The following is a 20100-nucleotide window of genomic DNA, read 5'->3' as shown; positions in this document are numbered from 1 at the left end:
GTCAGGCAGGGAGATGGTCTCCGCACACGTGCTGGCCAGATGCCAACTTGAGAGGACTCGAGGGCATGGTTGCATTTTGCAGACTTACAAGGTACCACGCGTGGAGCAGGAATGTAGCAGGCCAGTGGATGAGCGACACCAGTTCCTCCCCGCTCATCCAACTGGGACCAGTAACGATAAAAGGCCCAACTCCCATTGCTGCTTGTCCGGCCCACTGTTTAAACACTTCCAGGACAAAAGCTGAACAGGCCCAAATTTGCGTGTGATGCATCAGGAAACGTGTCCTGTGAACAAAGGGGAGTGGGGAGGGGGAAGATGACAGTTTTCTGGCATCCCATTTAATTTATTCCAACTTTATGCAGCTCAGCTTTTCCAAAAGAGAAAAAGAAAAACACAAAAGAAAATTTCCTGATTCCTAAACAAAACAAAAAGTACAAACTGCAGGTGAGAGCCAGCATGTGCAAGGTTTACATGAAAAAGCAGAACACCCTCGGATGTTAACAGAAAACAGGTAGCATTTTTACAGTTACTTGGCTTTGCATGCAGGTGTGTTTTCTTCTCTCTCATGCGCCCTCGCTCCCCTCATACACATCCATGTGCACGCTACCTCAACCCCCGACTTTCCAACGGGGGTCCTTCCCCTGTCTCCTCCACTGCCACATCCAACTCCCTGCAAAGTCGTGAGGGGCTTAATTTGCAAAGACCACCTGTGCCCTTTGCACTCGGGATCTGAAATGTGGAGCCAAGAAGGAGGGAAAATGCAACAAACCCCAGCGCTCCCCTTCCTCCAGAGCCCGTTGGGCTTTTTGCTTTTCCTTATCCAGATCAAAGTCCCCAGATGAGGGGGTGTCAGCAGTGGCGACCCCGATGCGGTGTTTCTCCAGCACCATTTGGTGTTTCTGGGGTGTGCCGGCAGTTACCAGGGGCTGGCCCCATCCCAGCTTTGCTGCCTGGCTCATGCGGTGCAGGCACAGGGTGCTCCCAGCCAGACCCCGCACTTGCCAGGGAACCTCTGTCCTCCACCCTATTCAACCTAACCCCGTGGAGGACCTGGGATCTGGAGGCTGTTTGCTACTCGGAAGCATTTGCCAGAAATTAGGAGATGCTTTATTTCCCCCCCTTGATTTCATTTAAGGAAAGCCCGAGACTTTTACTGTAAGGAGAGGATTTTTGCAATTGCTCTGCAAATGGTATCCATGTTAAAAAGGAAAAAAAAAAAAAGAAAAAGGAAGAAAATAATAAAATCTCCTTGCTTAGGCGACGGGGAAGTTATTTATTCTCAGCATTGGTGTGTTCTATACAGAAAGAAATCAACAGGTGAAATAACAGCAGAGGCACATCTCTCCTCAGAGCGGCATGTCCAGCGCAAAACCTCTCAGAGCGCCTGGAATCACTTGGATTTAATCTGTACAAATGTGTGTGTGGGCAGAAGGGGATGTGTGTGACAGGGCCTTTACAAAGCAAGATATATATTGTAACTTACTTACAAAAAAAAAAGAAAAAGTGTGTGCTGAATAGCAGATGCTCACTCCAGTCCCAAGCAAAAATGGAGGGACAAGGGCAGCTGCTTGGGAGTGCAGGTTTTGGGTTTTTTCCTATCTAGAAACAAAGAAAGAATGTGAGAGAGAGAGAGAGAGAGAGAGAGAGAGAGAGAGAGAGAGAGAGACTCCCTGGCTTGTTATCCTAAATCTACACAGGCATCCTTCTACCCAGCCCCAGCAAGTTCACTTTAGCTCCCTCAGCATAAGCTGATCCTAAGAAATACTGGGCAATAGCCCTTTAAACCCCCTGGAAAACCAAGCATTTAGCTTCGCCGTCACTCAAAGGTCCCATCCTCCCGGCCCAGCAACTGGAGCCAGGTCCCTGCAGGTCTGGCTGTGCCCCAGCACCAGGAAGGGAAGCACCCAGGGGTATTTTGAGGCGGGCTGTCTCATCCTTAGCCCTTTCCCTCACTGATGCCTCCTTGGGGGATGCATCCCGACCGAACCGGCATGTTCCAGCTGGGAAGCCGGGGGCTTTCCTTCTTCCCTCCCTCCAACACCACATCCCATGCCAGGACTGAGGGCTGGGCTGGGGCACAGGGACCGGCAGGACACAAGAGGCAGGCGACACAGTATTTACAGTCTTTGGTCTTGGGGAAGGAAGGGAAAGAGGGGGGAAAGGACGGGTTTTTTCCTTTGTTTTTTGTCCCCCTCCTGCCCATGGCGAGGGGTTTTGCCCCCTGGGAGGTGTTGGGGAGCACACAGCGCTCCGTGCTGGAGGGTGCGGGAAGATGCCGCGAAGCAGCAGGGAGGGCAGGGCCGCGGGGTGAGGAGCAAAAAAAGACCGGTTCTCTGGCTTATGTTGGGTGAAAGACTATAGGAAAGCAGTCCCTTCTCCTTGCAACCCCCCCACTGCCCTTCCCCTCCCGTCATCCCTCCCATCCCCAGGAGCCGGGCAGCAGGGGAAGGAGGGCAGCACGCAGGACCCAACCCCAGTCTCTTCCAGAGCCTAAAGAGACACACTGAAACCCATGTAAAATCCAACACTGGGGCCACGGCAAGCCACCTCCAGAGAGCAGGATCACGTCCGTCTACTGGCTCCGCAGGGCATGTGCTCCCCGGTCCTCCTGCTCGTGGGCTGTGTAGAAGAGGTGGCACTCGGGGTCCCCGCGGATGGTGGGTGCACCCTGGATCACCTTCCCGTGGATGGGGTCCACGCACCAGCACTCGCCGCGCTGCCCATTCACCGACATCTTGCACTGCACGAGGGGGACAGGGCAGGCATCAGCTGAGGAAATAGGGGAACAAAACCCCTTTCCCCAGTCTCACCAGTCCAAAGCTCAAACACAGGCAGAGCTGGGGTTTCTCCAGGGATTTGGCACTAGTCTGGATTAAGGCAAAGATTCGGGGATGTTGCACTCAGAAACCCCAGGGTCTGTGCTGCACCACAGGGGCTGTGCCAGGGACCAGGAAGCCAATTTTAGTGAACCACGAGGACAATTGCCCCTGAGATGCATTGCTCTCTGTCAACTGTGGATGAAAGCATCCACAGAGTCAAAAATCCCTGGGGGAAGAGGAGCTGTGTAAGCTGCTTCTCACCTGCAAATTGGGCTAAACAAACTGAAACAAGAGAGCAAGGTCCCCGCAGCCAGACCCAAACAGGGTCTCACTCTGTCCCAGCACAGAGGTAGGGACTGTGGTGCATCTGGGCCTGGACTCTGCCCGCCCCAAGCCTGGTCTGGTTAGAGAGAAGTTTCTTGCCCTAACGGTTATGATCCGCCTCTTGCCCTGGAAGGGCTGCAGGCACTTTGAACCTGATGCTCATCCCTCCATGCCCAGCAGATACATCTCTCAATAGGGCATAGCAGGAGACGCAGAGGTTACTCCAGCGGGCTGGGCTCTGCGTGCACTCTGTAAAGCTGAATTCAAGCCATTTTCTGCAGCTGGACTGAGGTCAAAATGCAGCCTTGTTCATGGGAATAAAAAGCACAAAAAGAGAGGAAGAAAAAGCCTCCCCAGCAGGAGAATGCATCCAGGCACCCTCCACCCAAGTGCTGGCCCATGGGAGGTGGGAGCAACTGGGAATGCTTTTGTTGGCTTCCGCTTCCCAGCAAATAAAAAGGAGCTGATGCTCAGCTCTGGAAGCCTAGATGGAGGGAAATGGGTAAAGCTTCACATTTGCCTGGTTTGCCCTTAGCCAGGGCAGGGCAGGGGGAGAAGAGAAAGCAATTTTTGTCCCCTCTCTTTTTCTGCAGCAGAGACCAGTGTGCAACCCATCTGCACCCTTCAGTGCAGGCTGACTTGTTTCCCAGGCACAAGGAGCAGCAGAGACTGTCTTTTTTTTTTTCCTGTAGCACACGATGCACTGCTGCATTGCCCAGGCTCGTTCCCCAGACCCAGCTCATCTCCTTACAGGGAATTTGCCAGCTCTGCTCCATGCACCCCTTCCAAGCGTGCTCATGCTGGGGGATGCAGCAGGCCCATGGGGTGCTGCAGGGCGAGGCGGAGGGTGAGGGTCCAGGTAGGACAGGGAAGAGAGAAGGGATGGAGGGAGATTATCTCAGAGCATCCTAATTTTTTTAATGCCTTTTTTTTTTTTTTTTTTTTTTTTTTAATGTTCCTGATCAAGTGGTAGAAGCAGCCCTGAGAAAAAGACTTAGCCATGAAAAGAGCAGGTTTTCTGGGAGCCCCTCCAAAGGCTCAGTCACACATAGCTATAAGGGGTGCTTGTATCCAGGTACTATTCACACGTGGCTGCCAGGCAACCCTGGACAAGCTGGTGTTTTGCTGCCCAAGAGGTTTTTCCTGGCGTTTTTTTCCCTATGCCTCAGCCACTGACACCTGCTGGTTTTGCATGAATGAAGTCAAGAAGTCAGAATTCAGACACACAACATTAAGTCGTATGAGTCCTTTTGGGTCCCATAAATACCTTCAGAAGCATGCTGCACCCCAACCCCCACCTCACCTGGAAGGAATCCCTCATGGAGCTGTGGGACCAGCCTCGATTTGTGGAGGAAAACCAGTAAAGTGTGCTAGAAACCTTGCTGACCCCTGGAAAAGTGCTTTCTGCTTTGTCTACAGGAATGGCCAGCATTCAGCCCTCCTCTGCTTCTCCCCTGTAGCGGGGCCCAGCCAGGACAAGACTTGGCTCAAACCACATGAAAATAGACCTGGACAGATAAGCAGCTCTCGCGGTGAAGAAGGGGCTCTGAACTAAACAGATTCTCCATTTCTGGGCTGCCCACAGCCACGTGTGGATGTGGGTCTCACATCTCCACTTGCTAGCCTGTGGCTGCAGATGCAGCTGTTGCTAAACCTGTCCATGCCACGTGCGGTATTTGCCATTTACCTCACACCACGCACGCAACACCAGCCCAGCCCTGAGCTGCTGCGTGTCCCTCTTGGCTGGGCACGGCGGGGACGGGTGTTGAGCCGAGGGCTGCTGCTGGGAGTGCAGCCAGCCCTGGGGCTCTGTGTCTCCCCACTTGCCTGTTTGAGATTGTACAAGCCATGCTTGTCGCAGTTGGGGATGTGGAGGGAGTAGAGGTGCTCCAGGGGACCTCGCTCATCCGGCAGCCGCATAGTGGAGATGCGTTCCAGGACCTGATCCAGCTCCTGCTGACAAGGGGTCTGAAAAGAGCCCGGAAAGTAGAAAACAAACAAACAAAAAAAACATCAGGGCATTGGGACCATTCACAGTATCAACAATTTGGACAACGAAAACACCAGTAAGGATGAACACCTGTGTGCACCTCCTCAGGACACAGGTTTGCCACTGGGCCCCACTGCTGACTTCACCTACAGGCACCCAAAGGCATGCCCGCAATTGCCGATGTGTGGAGATGTGCACATCTCTCCCACGTGCCTCACGTGGCCAAGAGCCAACATGACAACAGGTCACAGGCCCTGGAGGCACGGAGGAAGAGAAGCCTCAGAGATGCTTCCGTGGGTCCCACTGGTGGTGATAAGTGATGTGAAGCAGGACTCATCTGGACAGACCAGGAGGGTTTCCATGAGCATAGCCCAGATCCCACATGCGTGATGCAGTTTTGGCCCAGAAGTGCAACTCAAAGCATGTGAGACCCCATGGCAGTGGAGGGGAAGCCCCGGGAACGAGAGCACCCAGCAAAGCCAGCTTCTGGAGGCATCCCTCTTGCTCCACAGCAGCCCCAAGCCAGGGCTCCCAGCCAAGGCAGCCTGGTTGAATTACACCTGATGTGAGCCAGAGTGAGTCCACACCTCTCTGCTTTTGCAGTTGCTGTTTTTTTCTCCCCAAAGGAGCAGCAGCAGTGGGAGCTCTCTAAGTTGGTGATGCCTGCACCTTATTTTGAACCTCTGCTTTGCCTGTTTCTTGGAAGGGATGAGGGCTCTCTTTTAAAGCCTCTTGCTGACCCTGCACTCCCCAGATATAAATACGCTATGCGTTTACAGAGATATGTATTACGGACCTTTTGGGGTGGCTTTCCATCCCCATCCCATCTAGTTGCCTTGACCAAGCTGCCCACTAGAGGGAAACCATGGCCAAGGACTGGAGGGCAGAGAGACAGGGACAGGGAAGAAGGGGACAGGGAGGACTCCAGGCACTCTCCCTGCTATGTGACAGCCCCACAGCCCATCCTCGGGGGCTCTGGGTCCCCCCCTCAACCTGGACTGACGCTGCCCTACAGCAGGCAGACACCCTCCCACCCCCCAAATCCCCTTGGGCCATCCCTGGCACTTGCTTAGGGAAAAAGGGTGTGAGAAAGCCAGTCCACGGGCAAAGGGCACGCTCGCACCCCTGCGGAGGTAGGTGTCGAGCCAGCGGGACCCCCCTTCCCCAGCTCTGCCGTCAGGAGGTGAAGCTGCAATGAAAATAACGCCTTCTCACCAGCACATCAAAGTTCATTAGATGGTGTGTTCGGCCCCAGCTTCAGGCCAAAACAAATGTTTGCTTTTCTTTTTTTTCCTCTCCCCCCTCTCCATTCTTTTTTCTTTTTTTTTTTTCTTTTCTTCCCCCCCTTCTTAAGACAGTTTGTTGCAGATGTCACTAAGACCTTGCATTCAGCATTTCCCGGCAAGCCCACAGCTGCCTCCTTAGCTCCCCACACCCTCTGCCCTCTCACCCTGCCCGTCGACAGCCGTGACTTCTTCGAGTCCTCGTGGTTGTGATGGGGCTTGCCGACTTTGCCCATCTGCCGCTGCTGCTCGTTCACCTTCTCCCTCATAACCGCCAGCTCCTTCATGCCCGTCTTCATGGGCTTCCTCCCGCCAGCTCCGCTCAGGATCCCTGTGGTGCCATCCACGTGGTTCTCAGCAAGGATGCTCTCGGACCGGTCGTCACCATTATCTGCAGGAGACAGGGCAGACAAGGAAAGGGTCAAGCTCAGCCAGGCGCTCTCTCGCATGTTCATCCCATCCTGGATCGCTTTCAAGCATGGCTGGTTACCAAGCCATAAAATCTTTGCATGCAAAAATTTTAAATTGCATTAGCCCTTTCATCTGGAAGGTGAGAATAGATCCTTTCATTCTGGAGTTATTACCACACTAAAAGGCAGTTTAGAGAGCAGGGGAAATCGCTGCTGGAGAAGTTCTTTCTGGTTTTCTTTTGACCTTCTAAATTACTTCCCGAAGAATGTAATTTTCCCATCAGAAGTCCAGTTGGGTTAGGGATGCCAAGTGTAGTTCAGCTCCAAAACTTAAAACCACAGTGATTAGTAACAATACCTTGAGTCCATCTATCATCCCCCAGTGTATCTCCAGGAATACTTACTCAATATTAATGTGCTAAAATAAATTCTCAGGCCTGCTTTCAAAAATACCTTGCCTCTGTTTTATGGCCACCCTAATTTCCCTCAGAGATCCTGCCATTTCAGTGATCGTCCTTGCCGTATCGTCTTTCACATCGTTTGTCATATAGTGCATAACTCATTTAGCTTCTACCTGCTTCTGCATTTGGCCACTTCTGCTGACCGTGGAACAGCCCCACGTGTCCTGGGCCCAACTCTGCCACTGCTGCAAGCCACAAGACCCCCAGCTAATTCAGCCATTTCAAAATCAGTTAGCAGAAATCTGGGGAAAAACACTGGACTTTTTCCACCTCCCCCACTCTCTGCTTTGTGCATTTTCCCAGTTCACTGGGTGCCGTTTCTGAGAGCAAACCTTGCCAAAGTAGGACATGATGGTCGCTATGCTGCAGATACCAGTCCCTTTGGACTTTGTGGTGGGAATGAGGGCAGATCTCAATTGCTCCTGCTTGCTCCAGAAGCCCAAAAGGTGACAGCTGACCCCTCCTTGGGGTCTGATCTGGCTGAGCAAGCACGTCTAACACTGTAGCTGGATCCAACATTGAAGCAAGCTGGCCCTGCTTTAAGCAGGGGCTTGGACCAAGACCTCCAGAGGTTCTTTCTAGTCCGAATTATGATTCAACCCATGCACACACATCACCTCTCACCACAATAACCCAGGCTAAGTACGTCTCTGTATATAGGAGCTCTTCAGCAGCTCCAGAGGTCCCACACCAGTGACAGACTAGGCCATTCTGGTCCTACAGCGGGGACAAACATGAAGTGTCTTTTAGCATATGCCAAGGAGGAACTGTAGCACCCAGCCTCCCAACATCAGCATTCTCTCTGGCACCTCCGATTTCAGCTTTCCAGCACTCCAGAACTCAGGCACTTATATAAAAGTAAAGAAATCACATCAAACTATGCACGATGGAGGGCAAGCAATGCTTTAGCTCGTGTGACAATGCTTAATTTATGGATCTCTCCTGCTTCTTGGAAGACCAAGTAAGCAGAGCGTTTACAGATTTTAACATTTCCTTTGTTTCAGAAGCTGCATTGTGATGTTTTGTCAGGGCATAGCTCTACTGTCATGACAGAGAGTGAAAAATCATAATAGCAGGTGTTTTATTTCTGCCACAGCTTTCCAAGCTCTTTTCAGGTGTTACAACCGCAGGCTCACACAGGGGAAACTGCAAGAAGAGTTTTGTCTGAACTTACTCAGCAAATGTGTGGCTGCCTGCAGACTGATGGCAAGAGAACGGCCCAAGTGGGCTTGATCAAAGAGCCACCCCAGCCCAGCATACCATCCACAAGAGACCATCAGCAGCTGTCTGGGGACACACATCAGAAGGACCATTCCCAATCTGTGCTGCAGACCAGCAGTAAAAGCACTTTCATGGCTGGAGACTGCATCTCACCCACAGGATTTAAAAGCCACCAACAGACCCATCCCTCAATGGATTTGTCCAATATCCTTTTGAACTTCCTCACCATTTTGGCCTCTGATCTCCCAATACTGGGATCGTCCCACTTCCCAGAAATACTAAATGCGTTTGGTCTGCAGGTTTTTAGCTGCTTAGGTAGCAACTGAAAAGCAAACACCGGGTAAAACCAATCTGGCAAAGTCCACGACTTTCCTCATACTGGTTCCAGATGAGAACTGGGACCAGGTTTGATAGCCAGATGAGCAAGCTCAAAGTCTGGGCTGCTGTCTGGCGATTGCCGTCTGGCTGTCATCCTGGGAGCCGGACAAGGAATATTTTGAGCAGGAATCTTCTGTTTATACACCAGTCTCCCCGTTAATTAGAAACACATAGTGAGAAGAGAGAAGGCCATGAGGCTGCCCTTCAGACAGGATCAAATGAAAAATCACCGTGCAAGAGACGGGCAAGGCTGGCCAGGCTCTGATCCTCAACGAGCTGCTTAGGAGGGTTTTAGCCTTCTGACATCTTTTGTGCTCCTCTCCTTGGTGTCCCACCAAGCTGTCAACAGCAGCAGAAGAACGAGCACAGCAGCAGGGCAGCATCTGAGACACGTTGCAGTCCTCTGCTTCATTCAGAAAACCAATGGTACAAACTGACGGAAAAGCAGCAAACTGGAAGCGGTGCCTTCCCCCATCGATTCTCGCTCCTTCCTGCCTCCAACTAAAATATATAGACATCTGCCCAAATAAGCACTGCGCTAGTAAATGAAGGCGAGCTGGTAAGCCTCTTGTCGGCTGATTCATTCACAAAACCTGCTTCTGATAATATTTTCACTCGTTTTTCTCACTTTCCAATGTTAACAAATATCAGCCCAAAGAAAACCACCGATGGGAGCAGAGTGTGCAGGCCCATGTGCGTGAACACACCCAGGGACAAGAGAGATTGGTCTTGGCTCCCCGGGCACCATCACAGGAGCAGAGACCAGGAAGGTCTAGCTGCTATCGACTGCAAGCTCTCCTCTCCAAGGCCAAGCCAGCCACGGTGAGCCATACCTTTGGCCTGCTGCCAAGCTAGACTGATCCACCTGGGGCTGATGCCAGAGCCCCATCACAGCTTCTCCCTCTCCCAAATCCGGTGCCGCTCTTAGGAGGAGCTCTCCTGACCTGGGACTTGCAGGGATGGCTCAATCACTGGGGAAGGGAGATGGGACAGAAGAGGTTGGCCCCACGTGCAAAGCACCAGTGTTTCCTTCACAGACCAGCTGCGTGCACAGGAGGAGGCTGAGCATCAGGTGTGATGAACCACATTTCAAAGAGCAAAGGGCTGGGTAGCAACAAGAGCGGAGACCATCAAGCCTCGAGGTTGGGGGAACACAGAGCACGCTAAGAGCCAAACAACACCTTTTACAGCTAGATAATGGTTTTTAACACTGCCCAAAAGGAGCAAGTTGTGTGTGCTTGCTTTCGACTGTCCATGTACCAATTAAGCCACCCATCAACCCTACCAGCATGGGATGGGCAGGTATGGAATTGCCTCAGATATACAACCCTAATCTGTTTGTCATCCTGGCAAACGCCCTTTTGCTGACCAATTTCAATTCACGCTAAATATATCTGTGAATGGAGTGGTGCCAAACTCCAAAACAATTAAGTTTTATAGTTCTTCCATTTTCCTATGGCATGTGGAAAACATCTCCTGTGCTATTTTGGATCAAAAGGTAGAGCACTTTGTGCAGGGTGGGACAAGTGTGGCAGGAATCAAAGCAGATAGCTGAAGTTCTCCTAAACACTGATGTGGAGCCCATGAAACACCTCTCTCCATGCCAAGAAAATGATTTCTTTATGGCCTTTTTCAAGGAAAATTCCCATTGGCTTCAATGGGGCGAGGACTTGGCTGAGGTGAAAGCGTGTTCAAATGGCCATCAGCTAATGTCTGTAGGGAGCTGCACAGTCTCGCCAACATTTTCAAAAGCGGCTACCAATTTCCAGCACTGAAATTTTCGGGAATCTGGTTTGACACCTCTAGGCACCTCCGCTGAGACGACTGAGAAACAGAGGGGCTTAAAAACAACCCGCCACTTCCAGAGCTACAAGAAGAAAAAAGCACCGCACAAAAAAAGGCAGCTGCCTGAAGTTAAAAATACATCTTTATCCCTTTGAAGAGCCCTGAAGCGTATCTGGGCTGCGGGACGGGACCGAGCCAGTAGCAGTCACTTAGAATGAGAGGGCCAGCCTGTATCACGGGGAGCACGCACCATGCCAGGGACCGCAGCCGCCCTCCCCAGCGCTGCTCCCTCTCTGCACTTGCTTTCCTTCCACGACAACTTGCCCGCAGGTTTCACATGCATTTGCTTATCTGTCCGGCATGTTTGCGTAGCGTTTAAGTGCTGATTAAGGTCCCAGACCCACAGAAAACTTCACCCAAGTGGCCTTCAACAACGTGCCTGGAGCCGGGCTAGACTCAGGTCCCAGCTCTGTCCCGGGCTGAATGGGGCTTACACCTCCCTCCCACAGCAATCGCAGCCTCCGTTGGCCAGCACTTTCCCTCTGAAGACATCAAAGCACTTTGCAGTTCATTAATTACCCTGGAGAGAGAGGTGTTCATCCTGGGTTGCACACGGTAAAAAACAAAGGCACGGAACAATTTGAGAGGGTTGCCCAAAGCCACGCAGGGAATCGTGCACAGGAGCGAGCGCACTTGGGGCTGTGGGAATGCAGCATCCAGAGAGTGATTTTTCACCCTGAGCAGTGTTGTCTGTCTCATCTAGCTTTTTTTTTTTTCTCCCTCCAACACTTTTAGCTTCTTGTGGCCACGAGTTCTACCATTTCAGGATAATTTAAGTGCCTGTTCTGGGTTTTGCTTGCCACTTTTTATTTTAAGGAGCAGAGCTGCCTATCGTGGGCTGCCAGGAACCCAGCACTTGTCCTTCGCAGCCTGAGAGCAGACAGGGCCTTTAAACCTGACCTTTAACATACACAACAGCCATGGCTGGAGAGTTACTTGCAGGAAGGTGGGGAAGGAGCAGACAAATCCCGACCGCAGCCCCGCTGACCTCTGCCTCATCAGTCTACAAAGTATTTCTAGGAGAGCCCTGGGCAAAGGTTCCTGTGCAATAGCTCTGGTGTGGGCGTTGTTGACCTGGAGCTTGGATACCTCAGAAAACGTTTGCCAGCAGGGATTATACCAGCGTTGCAATTTCCTCGCAGCAAGAGCTGCCAAGAACAAAGTCCCCCCCAGGCCCTCTGGCCCATCCTACCCCAAAAAGGACCCAAAGTTTGCTGATTACCGCTGCCAGACTGCAAAACGCTGAGCCACGGCACAGCATCCGTCGGTGCTCAGCCGGCGGCAGAGGGGAAACGCGGGGGCACCGGTACGTGGTCTGGCCCCAGGCATAATCAGGCCGAGCTGGATGCAGCTCTCCAGAGGCAGACGAAACCAAAGCAGCTGCTCAAGTTTCACTCTTTGCTTTGCACAAAAAAAAAGCGCACCTGGAAAATGCCACAGAGGGAGCACGAGCAATGGGCCGTGTAGGAGAGGGAGCGATGGGAGGAGAAGGGATCCATAAGGGATGTAGAGCAGAGAAGCAGCCCCCCTGCCCCAGGACGACATCGCTCACAGGGGCCAACCGTGGATGCTCAGGGGAGGAGCAGAAGAAAAGACAGTTACAGAGCAATCCCTCCCTAGCTTTCCTCCTGGCAATCAGCAGTTCAGGAGCCAAAGGTTGCATCTAGACTGGGTTTAACAGCCACTGACAGGCCTAACTGGGGAGGAGTCATGCGTGATCCCTTTCTGGATTCAACTACAGGGACGCCCCCATACCTCCTCCTGGTCCCCTCTCCCCAGCCAGCAGCCTGTTCTGCTCAGCCTCATCCCGTTCTGCACAGGCGACACGTGGATGTTTAAGCACTTGATTTGGTTGCAGAGGACACACAGCCAGCATTCCTGGGCAGCCCAGGGGTGTCCGTGCCACCCAGCTTCTGGGAGGGCTGGCAGGAAGGCTGGTCTCCCAAATCTCTCAGAACCGTGGGCTCCCATGAGACACAGAGATGGAGATCAGCTCAGAGCATCTCTCCATCTGCCAAGGAGCTCCTCAGGGCGGGTTCCCGGGATCCTCTGCCTGCCTGCACTCCCCAGGGTTATTTCATCACGCCAATTTGCTCAGTAACAGCAAGGCAATTGCACACCACAGCCAGAAAATTCCTGCATCAGTCTCTAAGAACTTGTTTTACTTCTGTGATAAGCTGTCCACAAAGCATTCTGAGATCCCCTGGGGCCAAGAGCCCTGCGGCTCTGCAAACACCCTTTATTTTTACTGTGAGATCTTTTCAGCCCATCTCTACCAGCAGGGAGGGCAGGACTGGGGAGGGAACGGCATGTTCTGGCCAGGGGTTGCTTAGCAAACTCCTCTCCCTGCCCTGAGCGTCTGGCACCGAGGGGTGATCCAAGGGGCACCCAGTGCCTTCCTTTGGCTCGGGCATCCCGCAGGAAACGCTTTATGCTCCTCCAAAGTGCCAGGGACATTGACTCAGGGAAGTGCAGCTTTCAGCAGCCTGCTTCTCTCTCTTTTCTCTGCCCATTCCTGGTGACTGGAGAGAGCAACTTTCCCTCCTCCACCCACCTAGGTCCAGAGCCAGAGAAAAACCTCTTACCCAGTCACAGTGCCTTGTAGTGCCCCATCAGACACAAACTCCTCTGGCACCTTGGAGCAAGCACAGAAGCGATACTGAAATGGAGCTGATGCCAGATGAGGGAAGAAGAGGAACCAAGATGTCCCTTCCCCTGGGCTTTACTTCAAACAATCTTTTTTTTTTTAATAATCATGTTTGTAGACTGGATTCCCAAGGATACAGGACTTGTGCAATAACAAAGCCTGCCTCTATGTGTTTCTGCATGTACATGTGTTTGCACGACTGCCTGTCTCCCTATTAGTCCTCCTCCTCCCCCTCCCAATATATCTACAAACACGTCAGCAAATGCCAACTACATCTCAAACAGGAACAGAATTCTCAAAAATAGTAAGTTTCCACCATTTCACGGAAATGTGCAGCCAGGCTGAAGAGAGATAAAATAGCAGGGTTTGTTTTGTTAGCTTTCTTTCCAAACGATTCGACTGATGGGCCATGTAGCACATCACCAGCCCACTCTGTGTGGGCCCGGCGGAGCACAAACCACTGGGGAGGGTCTGCTCCAGCCCTCCTCCTGCCAACAGCGAGCCTGCAAGTGGCGTTTGCAACATCCTGTTCCCTCCCGCGCCAGCCGTTCGCTGCGTGCCAAGAACGATAAGGTAAAACGCTGTTCAGGTCCCTCAAAAATGCAGGGGAATGCTTCGAGTCCCCTCATTTACCCAACTTCCACTTGCAATCCTGCTCTTCTTTCACCCACTTCTTCCCCCGAGCATGGGGCTGCTGAGCATCCCGACACGCACCTACAGCAGAGACTCTGCGGACTCACCTACAAGCCGAGGAGCCAGAGGGTCTCATCTTGTGGCTGATGACAGCAGTTTTGAGCATGTGCTTAACTTCAACATGTGTGAAGGCAGCTTACTCAGGGGAGAGACCTTAACATACTTGGAAGCTTTTGCCGACTGAGGCTCTCGGAGCTCCCTGCCACCATAAAAGCATTCCTCCTTGTTAGTGAACCGTATCTCAGCCCTTTCAACACACTTCTCCGATTAGCCCTCCGCAAAGCTGCAACCTTCCCCGCAGAACCAAATGAATTAACTTGAAAACACTTCCAAGCATAAATTAATTGCACTGCAGCTTCCTGATTTGACCTTGACCCCATCTGTAAAATCCCCAAAGTAGCTGCTACTTAGTCATTAGGGGCTTCTCCCTGAATGAAACAAGCCGATAACCTTACCAGGCCAACTCTCTGCTCTCCTTCCCCGCTCACTCGCATGTATCCCTGTGATCTTCGGTGCCGCAGCCACCCCAGAAAGCCTGCGCCGACTTCTAGTACAAGCTCAGCTCCTAAATCCTCAGTTCCTATGAATTTCCAGAATGAAACCAGACAACAAAGACATCTCGTTCATTTCCTACAGGTTTTACCGCTGTGTTTGAGTTACCTTTATTTCCCCAGTTTGTTTTAGGAAACCCAGGTTCATCTCTGACCCCGAGTCCAAGCCCATCGGAGCTTTTCCATCCCACAGCCCAGACTATGCAAGCACAGAAGAGCTTTCCTCTCCGCAGCCTTCATGAGGGTGCCTGCATGTTAATTATTATCTAGATGATCTCTGTTTGGCATTGGGATGCTGCACCTCTTTTTCCTGCAGGAGAGCCAGAGGCTGGCAGAGTTACAGCAATTGTGAATCTTAAGAAGGCTGATTCCCAGGTGTGACACTCTGCAGCCCGCTAGAAAGGGCTGATGAAGGACTGATGATCTGATGGACACAATCACAAACAAGAAACTCTTCTCTGAGTTCACACTAAACATTTCTGCCTTCCTCACACATTTTTGGAAAAAATATAATATACAGGACCTGTTCAGATGCTTCTCCTATTTTAAGATGATCACCCTTCTAGGTGTAGGCAGTGACAAGCAAACACCAAGTTAGCTGGAGACAGACTGTTAAACATCAGTTTGAGCCTGCACCAAGGAAAGACGTGCTACTGGAGGATGTGCTCACATCTGCCCATCGGGGTCTTCAAACCCACATAATGTGTCTCTTGGATAGGGTGCTTTAGCCCAATACAAGACATCTTGCTCCAAGGAGAGGTGGCTGAGGGAAATTTTGTGGTCCTTATCATATAAGAAGCTAGGGGAGATAGTCCAGGGGTTGCTTCTGGCAGTGCCATCTGCCCGTTCTGGCTCCTCAAGGATGGCTTAAGCTTACCAGAAAAACGTCCTCTGGCTGTGGAAGCCCAACTGTGCCCTTTGGTGCCGGATCACAACCCCCACCAAGATCAACGGCTGGTGGGGAAGCGGCTCCGGACAGGCCATGACCAGGGGAGCCTACAGTAGAGTATTTCTGCACGCATTCTGGGAAGGCTGTGTGCAGAGCAGCCAAAAGTCTGACCTTCCGCCCTGCAGAAAGGTGGAAAAAGCTTCAAAATCAGGAGGAAAAAAATACAAGTAAAGCAAAAAAGACTTAAAACCCCCAAAAGGTCAGAGCAGTGCCCCACCCTGCCTGCAAGAGCCATCTCTCGCCTATCTCCGGTATTGCTCCACTCCCTTTCTCAGCCACATTGGCTTCTCCGGTTATTATGACTATTGCGTGCAAATGGAATGAACTTCAGCCATTTGTATTACTAGTTTTTAAATAACATCTCACTTTTCCACAGTCGATTTTCCAGACAGCGGCTCAGTCCAGAGCTCCCCTCACCACCCACCCAAATCTCATTGCACACTTCCTCAAAGTCTGCCTTTTTCAAAACGCACTATTATTATGGTAATTCCTTCCTATCTTCTCCGCAGAAACCCTGCCAGAGCCCAACGGCAATTACCATCAGTGTCACCTCGAGGTCTGCTGGACCTACTGTCCCCATGCAGCCCCCTAGCCAAGCACCAGCCCTCGAAGCCAACCCTCTGACCACTTTTCCCCCCCGGAACCTGTATTCCCCAGGGACAAAGCACAAGTGCCTCCAAATAAAACCAGAGCACTGAACTGTAGGTGGAAAGAGGCAGTATCTGCTGTAACTTAGTTGTGAGTCTCTTCTGCCCACCAGCATCTCCCAGCTGCCTCCAGCACTCATGGACATTACCCCTCCCTCCTCATGGGGGCTATTACCGAGTTGCCATATCCCACATTTAAGCCCCAAGTTGAGCTGTTCAGATTGTGGTTTTTTCTCATTTGATGTTCAAGTTAAACAACATTGCAATTGTTTCAGGTTATGTCAAAACACTTTGTTCATCTGTTCTTGGGGCAGTATTTCACTCAGTTTTGCAGTCACTTTGCTGGATTTCTTTAACCCTTGTTTCATCCTTCTCCCAGGGAGGGGCAGAGCTGAATTTGAACCCTCAGTGTTAGAGTACGCCATGAGAAGGGACTGAACCTGGTCTTGCATGTGTATTTATTCTGCACATTTACTATTTATCTTACTATGTGCATTTACTGAAATAAGGCAACTGCCACTCTCTAGGCATGAAGTCTTTATTGATACAACACTGCTATTGAAATAAACAGGGATTTTGCCAAAATTAAGACTTGTGGATTTGTCCCACCGCTGAATGACACGCGCACACACGCAGTAACGCCATGAAGGGTTCAGACTCATGGACAGGCTACCAGAAGGCAGCAATTTACTGCAGATCGGCTGATCTGTAATAACTGTTTATGGCATACAACAGCCATGCATATGCAAGTAATGCAAGTTACCTTTATGGTCCTTCAGTGACTTCCATCCTCCAGAGCCTACAGCATGGCCAGATCAACGTCACGTGGCCTTCAGAAGGGGAAGTTTCCTCCCACACAGGTGGGAGGGAAGTGGTGCAAGGCAGCCTGCTGCTTCGCCCTGCTGTGTCATTGCTTTGGTCTCTTGCCTTTATAGAGAAAGGGGCTGGAACTCACTTTGTTTCCAAACGACTCTGTATTTTGGGCCACCCATGAAGTTGCCCAAGCTCCAACCTCAGGAGTATGCAGACTCCCGCTGAGCAAAAGGCAGGAAGAGAGAGTCATAAAACTGTGGTAGAGGAAGGAAGAAAAGAAAGGGGAAGATCAGTCGGCCGCATTCCCAAGGAGGAGGGAGGCATTGCAAAGCTTAAAAAACAGACCACCACAAAACACAGAGTGGTGGAGACAGATGTGATAAGCCAGCTGAACCACTGGAAGGGAGGCTCGGATGTGCAACGGTCAGTTCTTCGCTCAAACAGCTCCAGAAACCATTTCATGTCCAGCCAGCCAGCACGCTCAGCACCAGTGCCCTGGTGTGTTTGCTGTGCACCTGATCTACACAGCACCCCTTTCCCGCTGGGAGGATCTGGCTACCACCTAAAGGCTTGGAAGATACCCAGGCTTGTGGCAAAGAGCCCTTTAAAGGGGAGAGCTGCTGGTATGTGGTAGTGGGGTGGTCCCCAAGTTAGCACAAACCACCCATACCTGTGTTAACAAGCCAAATAGTTAAAACACTGAGCTTCTGCAAGAAAATGCCAGGGAATCCCCTGGCTTCAAGAAGGATTGGCGTTCGCACGGAGTTCACCCCAAAACGCTGGACAGCTTCAGCTGGCTTCTGGCATACTGATGTTTAAGTCCTTTTCCAAACCAACCCGGCACATGGTCTAAGCCTGGCCCAGGTGAGCCTCCTCAGCCAAAACCCAGCTGGCTGCTCTGAAGCAAGTATCACTCACCCCGTACGTTGCAGGTGGTGTACAGCATGTGAATAACAGGTTTTACCTGGCCTTTATCCATCTTCTTACAGCCGAAAGCATCTCACAGCTTTCTGCTGCATTTTTGAACCCCCAAATTTGCAAAACAAAATGTGGCAGTCATTTAAGGGCATGTAACTCCCCAGGCATAAGGTCTGGGGAAGGAGCACATCAAGGGGGCCACCGCAACCTCCCAGGAGCGCTAAGGTGGGAGGCTGTCATTAGATAAATTGCCCTGGAGGGCTATAATTAACCCACCCCCACTGCTCTCAGAGAGACCACCGCAACTGAAAAGCACCATAACCGCAGCCATCCCAGGGACAAGGGGGCAGGAGCCGAGGGGACAGTGGGAAACATCAGCCCCGAGCACCCACATAACCCTCCGAGGGCTTTCATCAGCCCCCAGAACAAAAGCGCTGCTGCGCCATTCCCTGTCGGGAAGCGATGGGCACACACGCCTACCTCCATCGCACTCGGTCCATAAAACTCCACTTCATTAGAGCCACTGTTGCCACATCTGTTAGTGCTTTAAAGCACGTACATCTGGCTTAATTGAGCACTTGATTTTATTGCTGCTTTATCTCCATTTTCTGAACAGGCCTTGGGGAGAGGGTTTTGTGCGTTTTGGGTTTGTTTTTTTTTCCCTGCTTCCTTTTTAAAATTTTTTGCACTGAAATCCCACCTGAAGCAGGAACAAAAGCCCCTGTGACAGTTGCTCACATGCTGTGGGCTGCTTTTAGGAAAGTCTCCCCTGTAGACGATGAACCCCATCATAAACATTCTAGTTTATGTGCTCCAAAGCTGTAGAGCCTCGACACACCAATCCTCCCCTCCCACTCTCCCTCTGTCCCCCCGGAAGAAAAATCAGAGTTACTGGTGGAAGGTGTCGCAGTACATGCCAGGGAGAAAAGAAAGAAAAGGAAAAGGATCTTGCTGCCCCTGCAGTCTCTGAAACTTTGCCTCTGCCAAGTTACAACAAACAGGAAAAGCAGAATCAAAACACAGCCCCCACGTCCCCCTCAATCCACCCCGCGCAGGCTGCGCTAGTGCCAGCTACCGCTCACAAAGAATCATGCTGCGAGCCTCCTCTGGCACATCCTTCCAGGTGGCCTGAACCACAGAAAAGCCCAGCTCAGGAAGCCTGCATCCGATGCATGGGGCGCTTGAAATCCCTTCCAGGAAGCGCAAAGGTCCTTCATGCCCCCAGACAGAGGAAAGGTTACCCGCAAGCCCCTTTGCCAGCTCCTACGCTGGAAGATGCTTGTGTTTCCCCGTGAAAGGAGAAGCCAGGCACGCAGTAGCTGGGAACGGAGAGAAGTACTGGCTGCAGAGTTGGCTGTTTTCCCACTAAGCCACCCCAAGTGCTTCCCAGCCACTGGGAGAACAACAGGACTGGTCTCTCCTGCGGGAAGGAGTTGGGGCACCATTGCTGGGCTGCAGCATCCTCCCAGGGACCCGTGCCCAGCACCTTTCCGCAGCTTTCAGGCCATGATCTGGCATGGGCAGGTATCAGCAGTGTCTCCAAAGCCTGGCTTTAAAACACTGCCCCAGATATAGTATTTCTCTTGCCACAGACTGAGGCTGGGACCGCTCAGCGGGCAGCCTGGCTTTCACCAAGCACCAGATGCACAGCAGATCCATTAAGCTAGTTGATGCTAACAGGGGATGCAACCCACACATGCAGCCCAGGAGTTTTATACCTGCTAAAAGCAGGACGACCTGCTGAAACCAGACTACCGCATCTTCAAGGTAAGTGGCTAGGTGAAAAGTGATGCCTCATCACACCACCACACACCACAGCTGTGATGCATCCCCACAGTCTGTTTCAGATGCTCAGAAGCAAGCTCCTTAGTGACACCACTTGCTTTTCACGCCCGTCAGGTACGTTCCTCGCCCTCATCGGTCATCTCCCCAAATGTGCTGCCCTGACCATCAGCTACTTGTTCTCCTGTCCCCCACCCACAAGGCAGTCCTGTTCAGCCAGCGTCACTCTGATCCTTCCTTGTAAGCTCTGGCTTTCAACTCTTCCGATGGAAGCAGGCGTCGGTGTCCTGCCTGTCCCCCTTCCTACGAAAGTAAGATATTCAAAGCACTGTCAGCTTTCCCAATGCTATGTTCCAGTTTGATTTCATG

The 20100-nt window shown here is 51.7% G+C and overlaps 1 protein-coding gene across 1 annotated transcript in view; it reads right to left on the bottom strand.

The window, feature by feature from the left end:
- Positions 1-316: 316 nt before the first annotated feature.
- The window catches only part of IGFBP2 (insulin like growth factor binding protein 2), a 64351-nt gene continuing 44567 nt past the window's right edge, over positions 317-20100 (bottom strand). Inside the window, exons 2-4 of the mRNA XM_075152945.1 lie at positions 6584-6807; positions 4971-5111; positions 317-2740 (exon numbers count right to left, since the gene is read on the bottom strand). Coding sequence (XP_075009046.1) covers positions 2573-2740; positions 4971-5111; positions 6584-6807 — 533 coding nt within the window. The 3' untranslated portion in view covers positions 317-2572. The remainder of the gene's footprint in view (positions 2741-4970; positions 5112-6583; positions 6808-20100) is intronic.

This window comes from Calonectris borealis, chromosome 6 (genome assembly GCF_964195595.1).
Source record: "Calonectris borealis chromosome 6, bCalBor7.hap1.2, whole genome shotgun sequence".
NCBI classification, from domain to species: domain Eukaryota; kingdom Metazoa; phylum Chordata; class Aves; order Procellariiformes; family Procellariidae; genus Calonectris; species Calonectris borealis.
The sequence above is the reverse complement of the archived record's forward strand: the minus strand, read 5'-3'. Positions and strand labels throughout refer to the sequence as shown.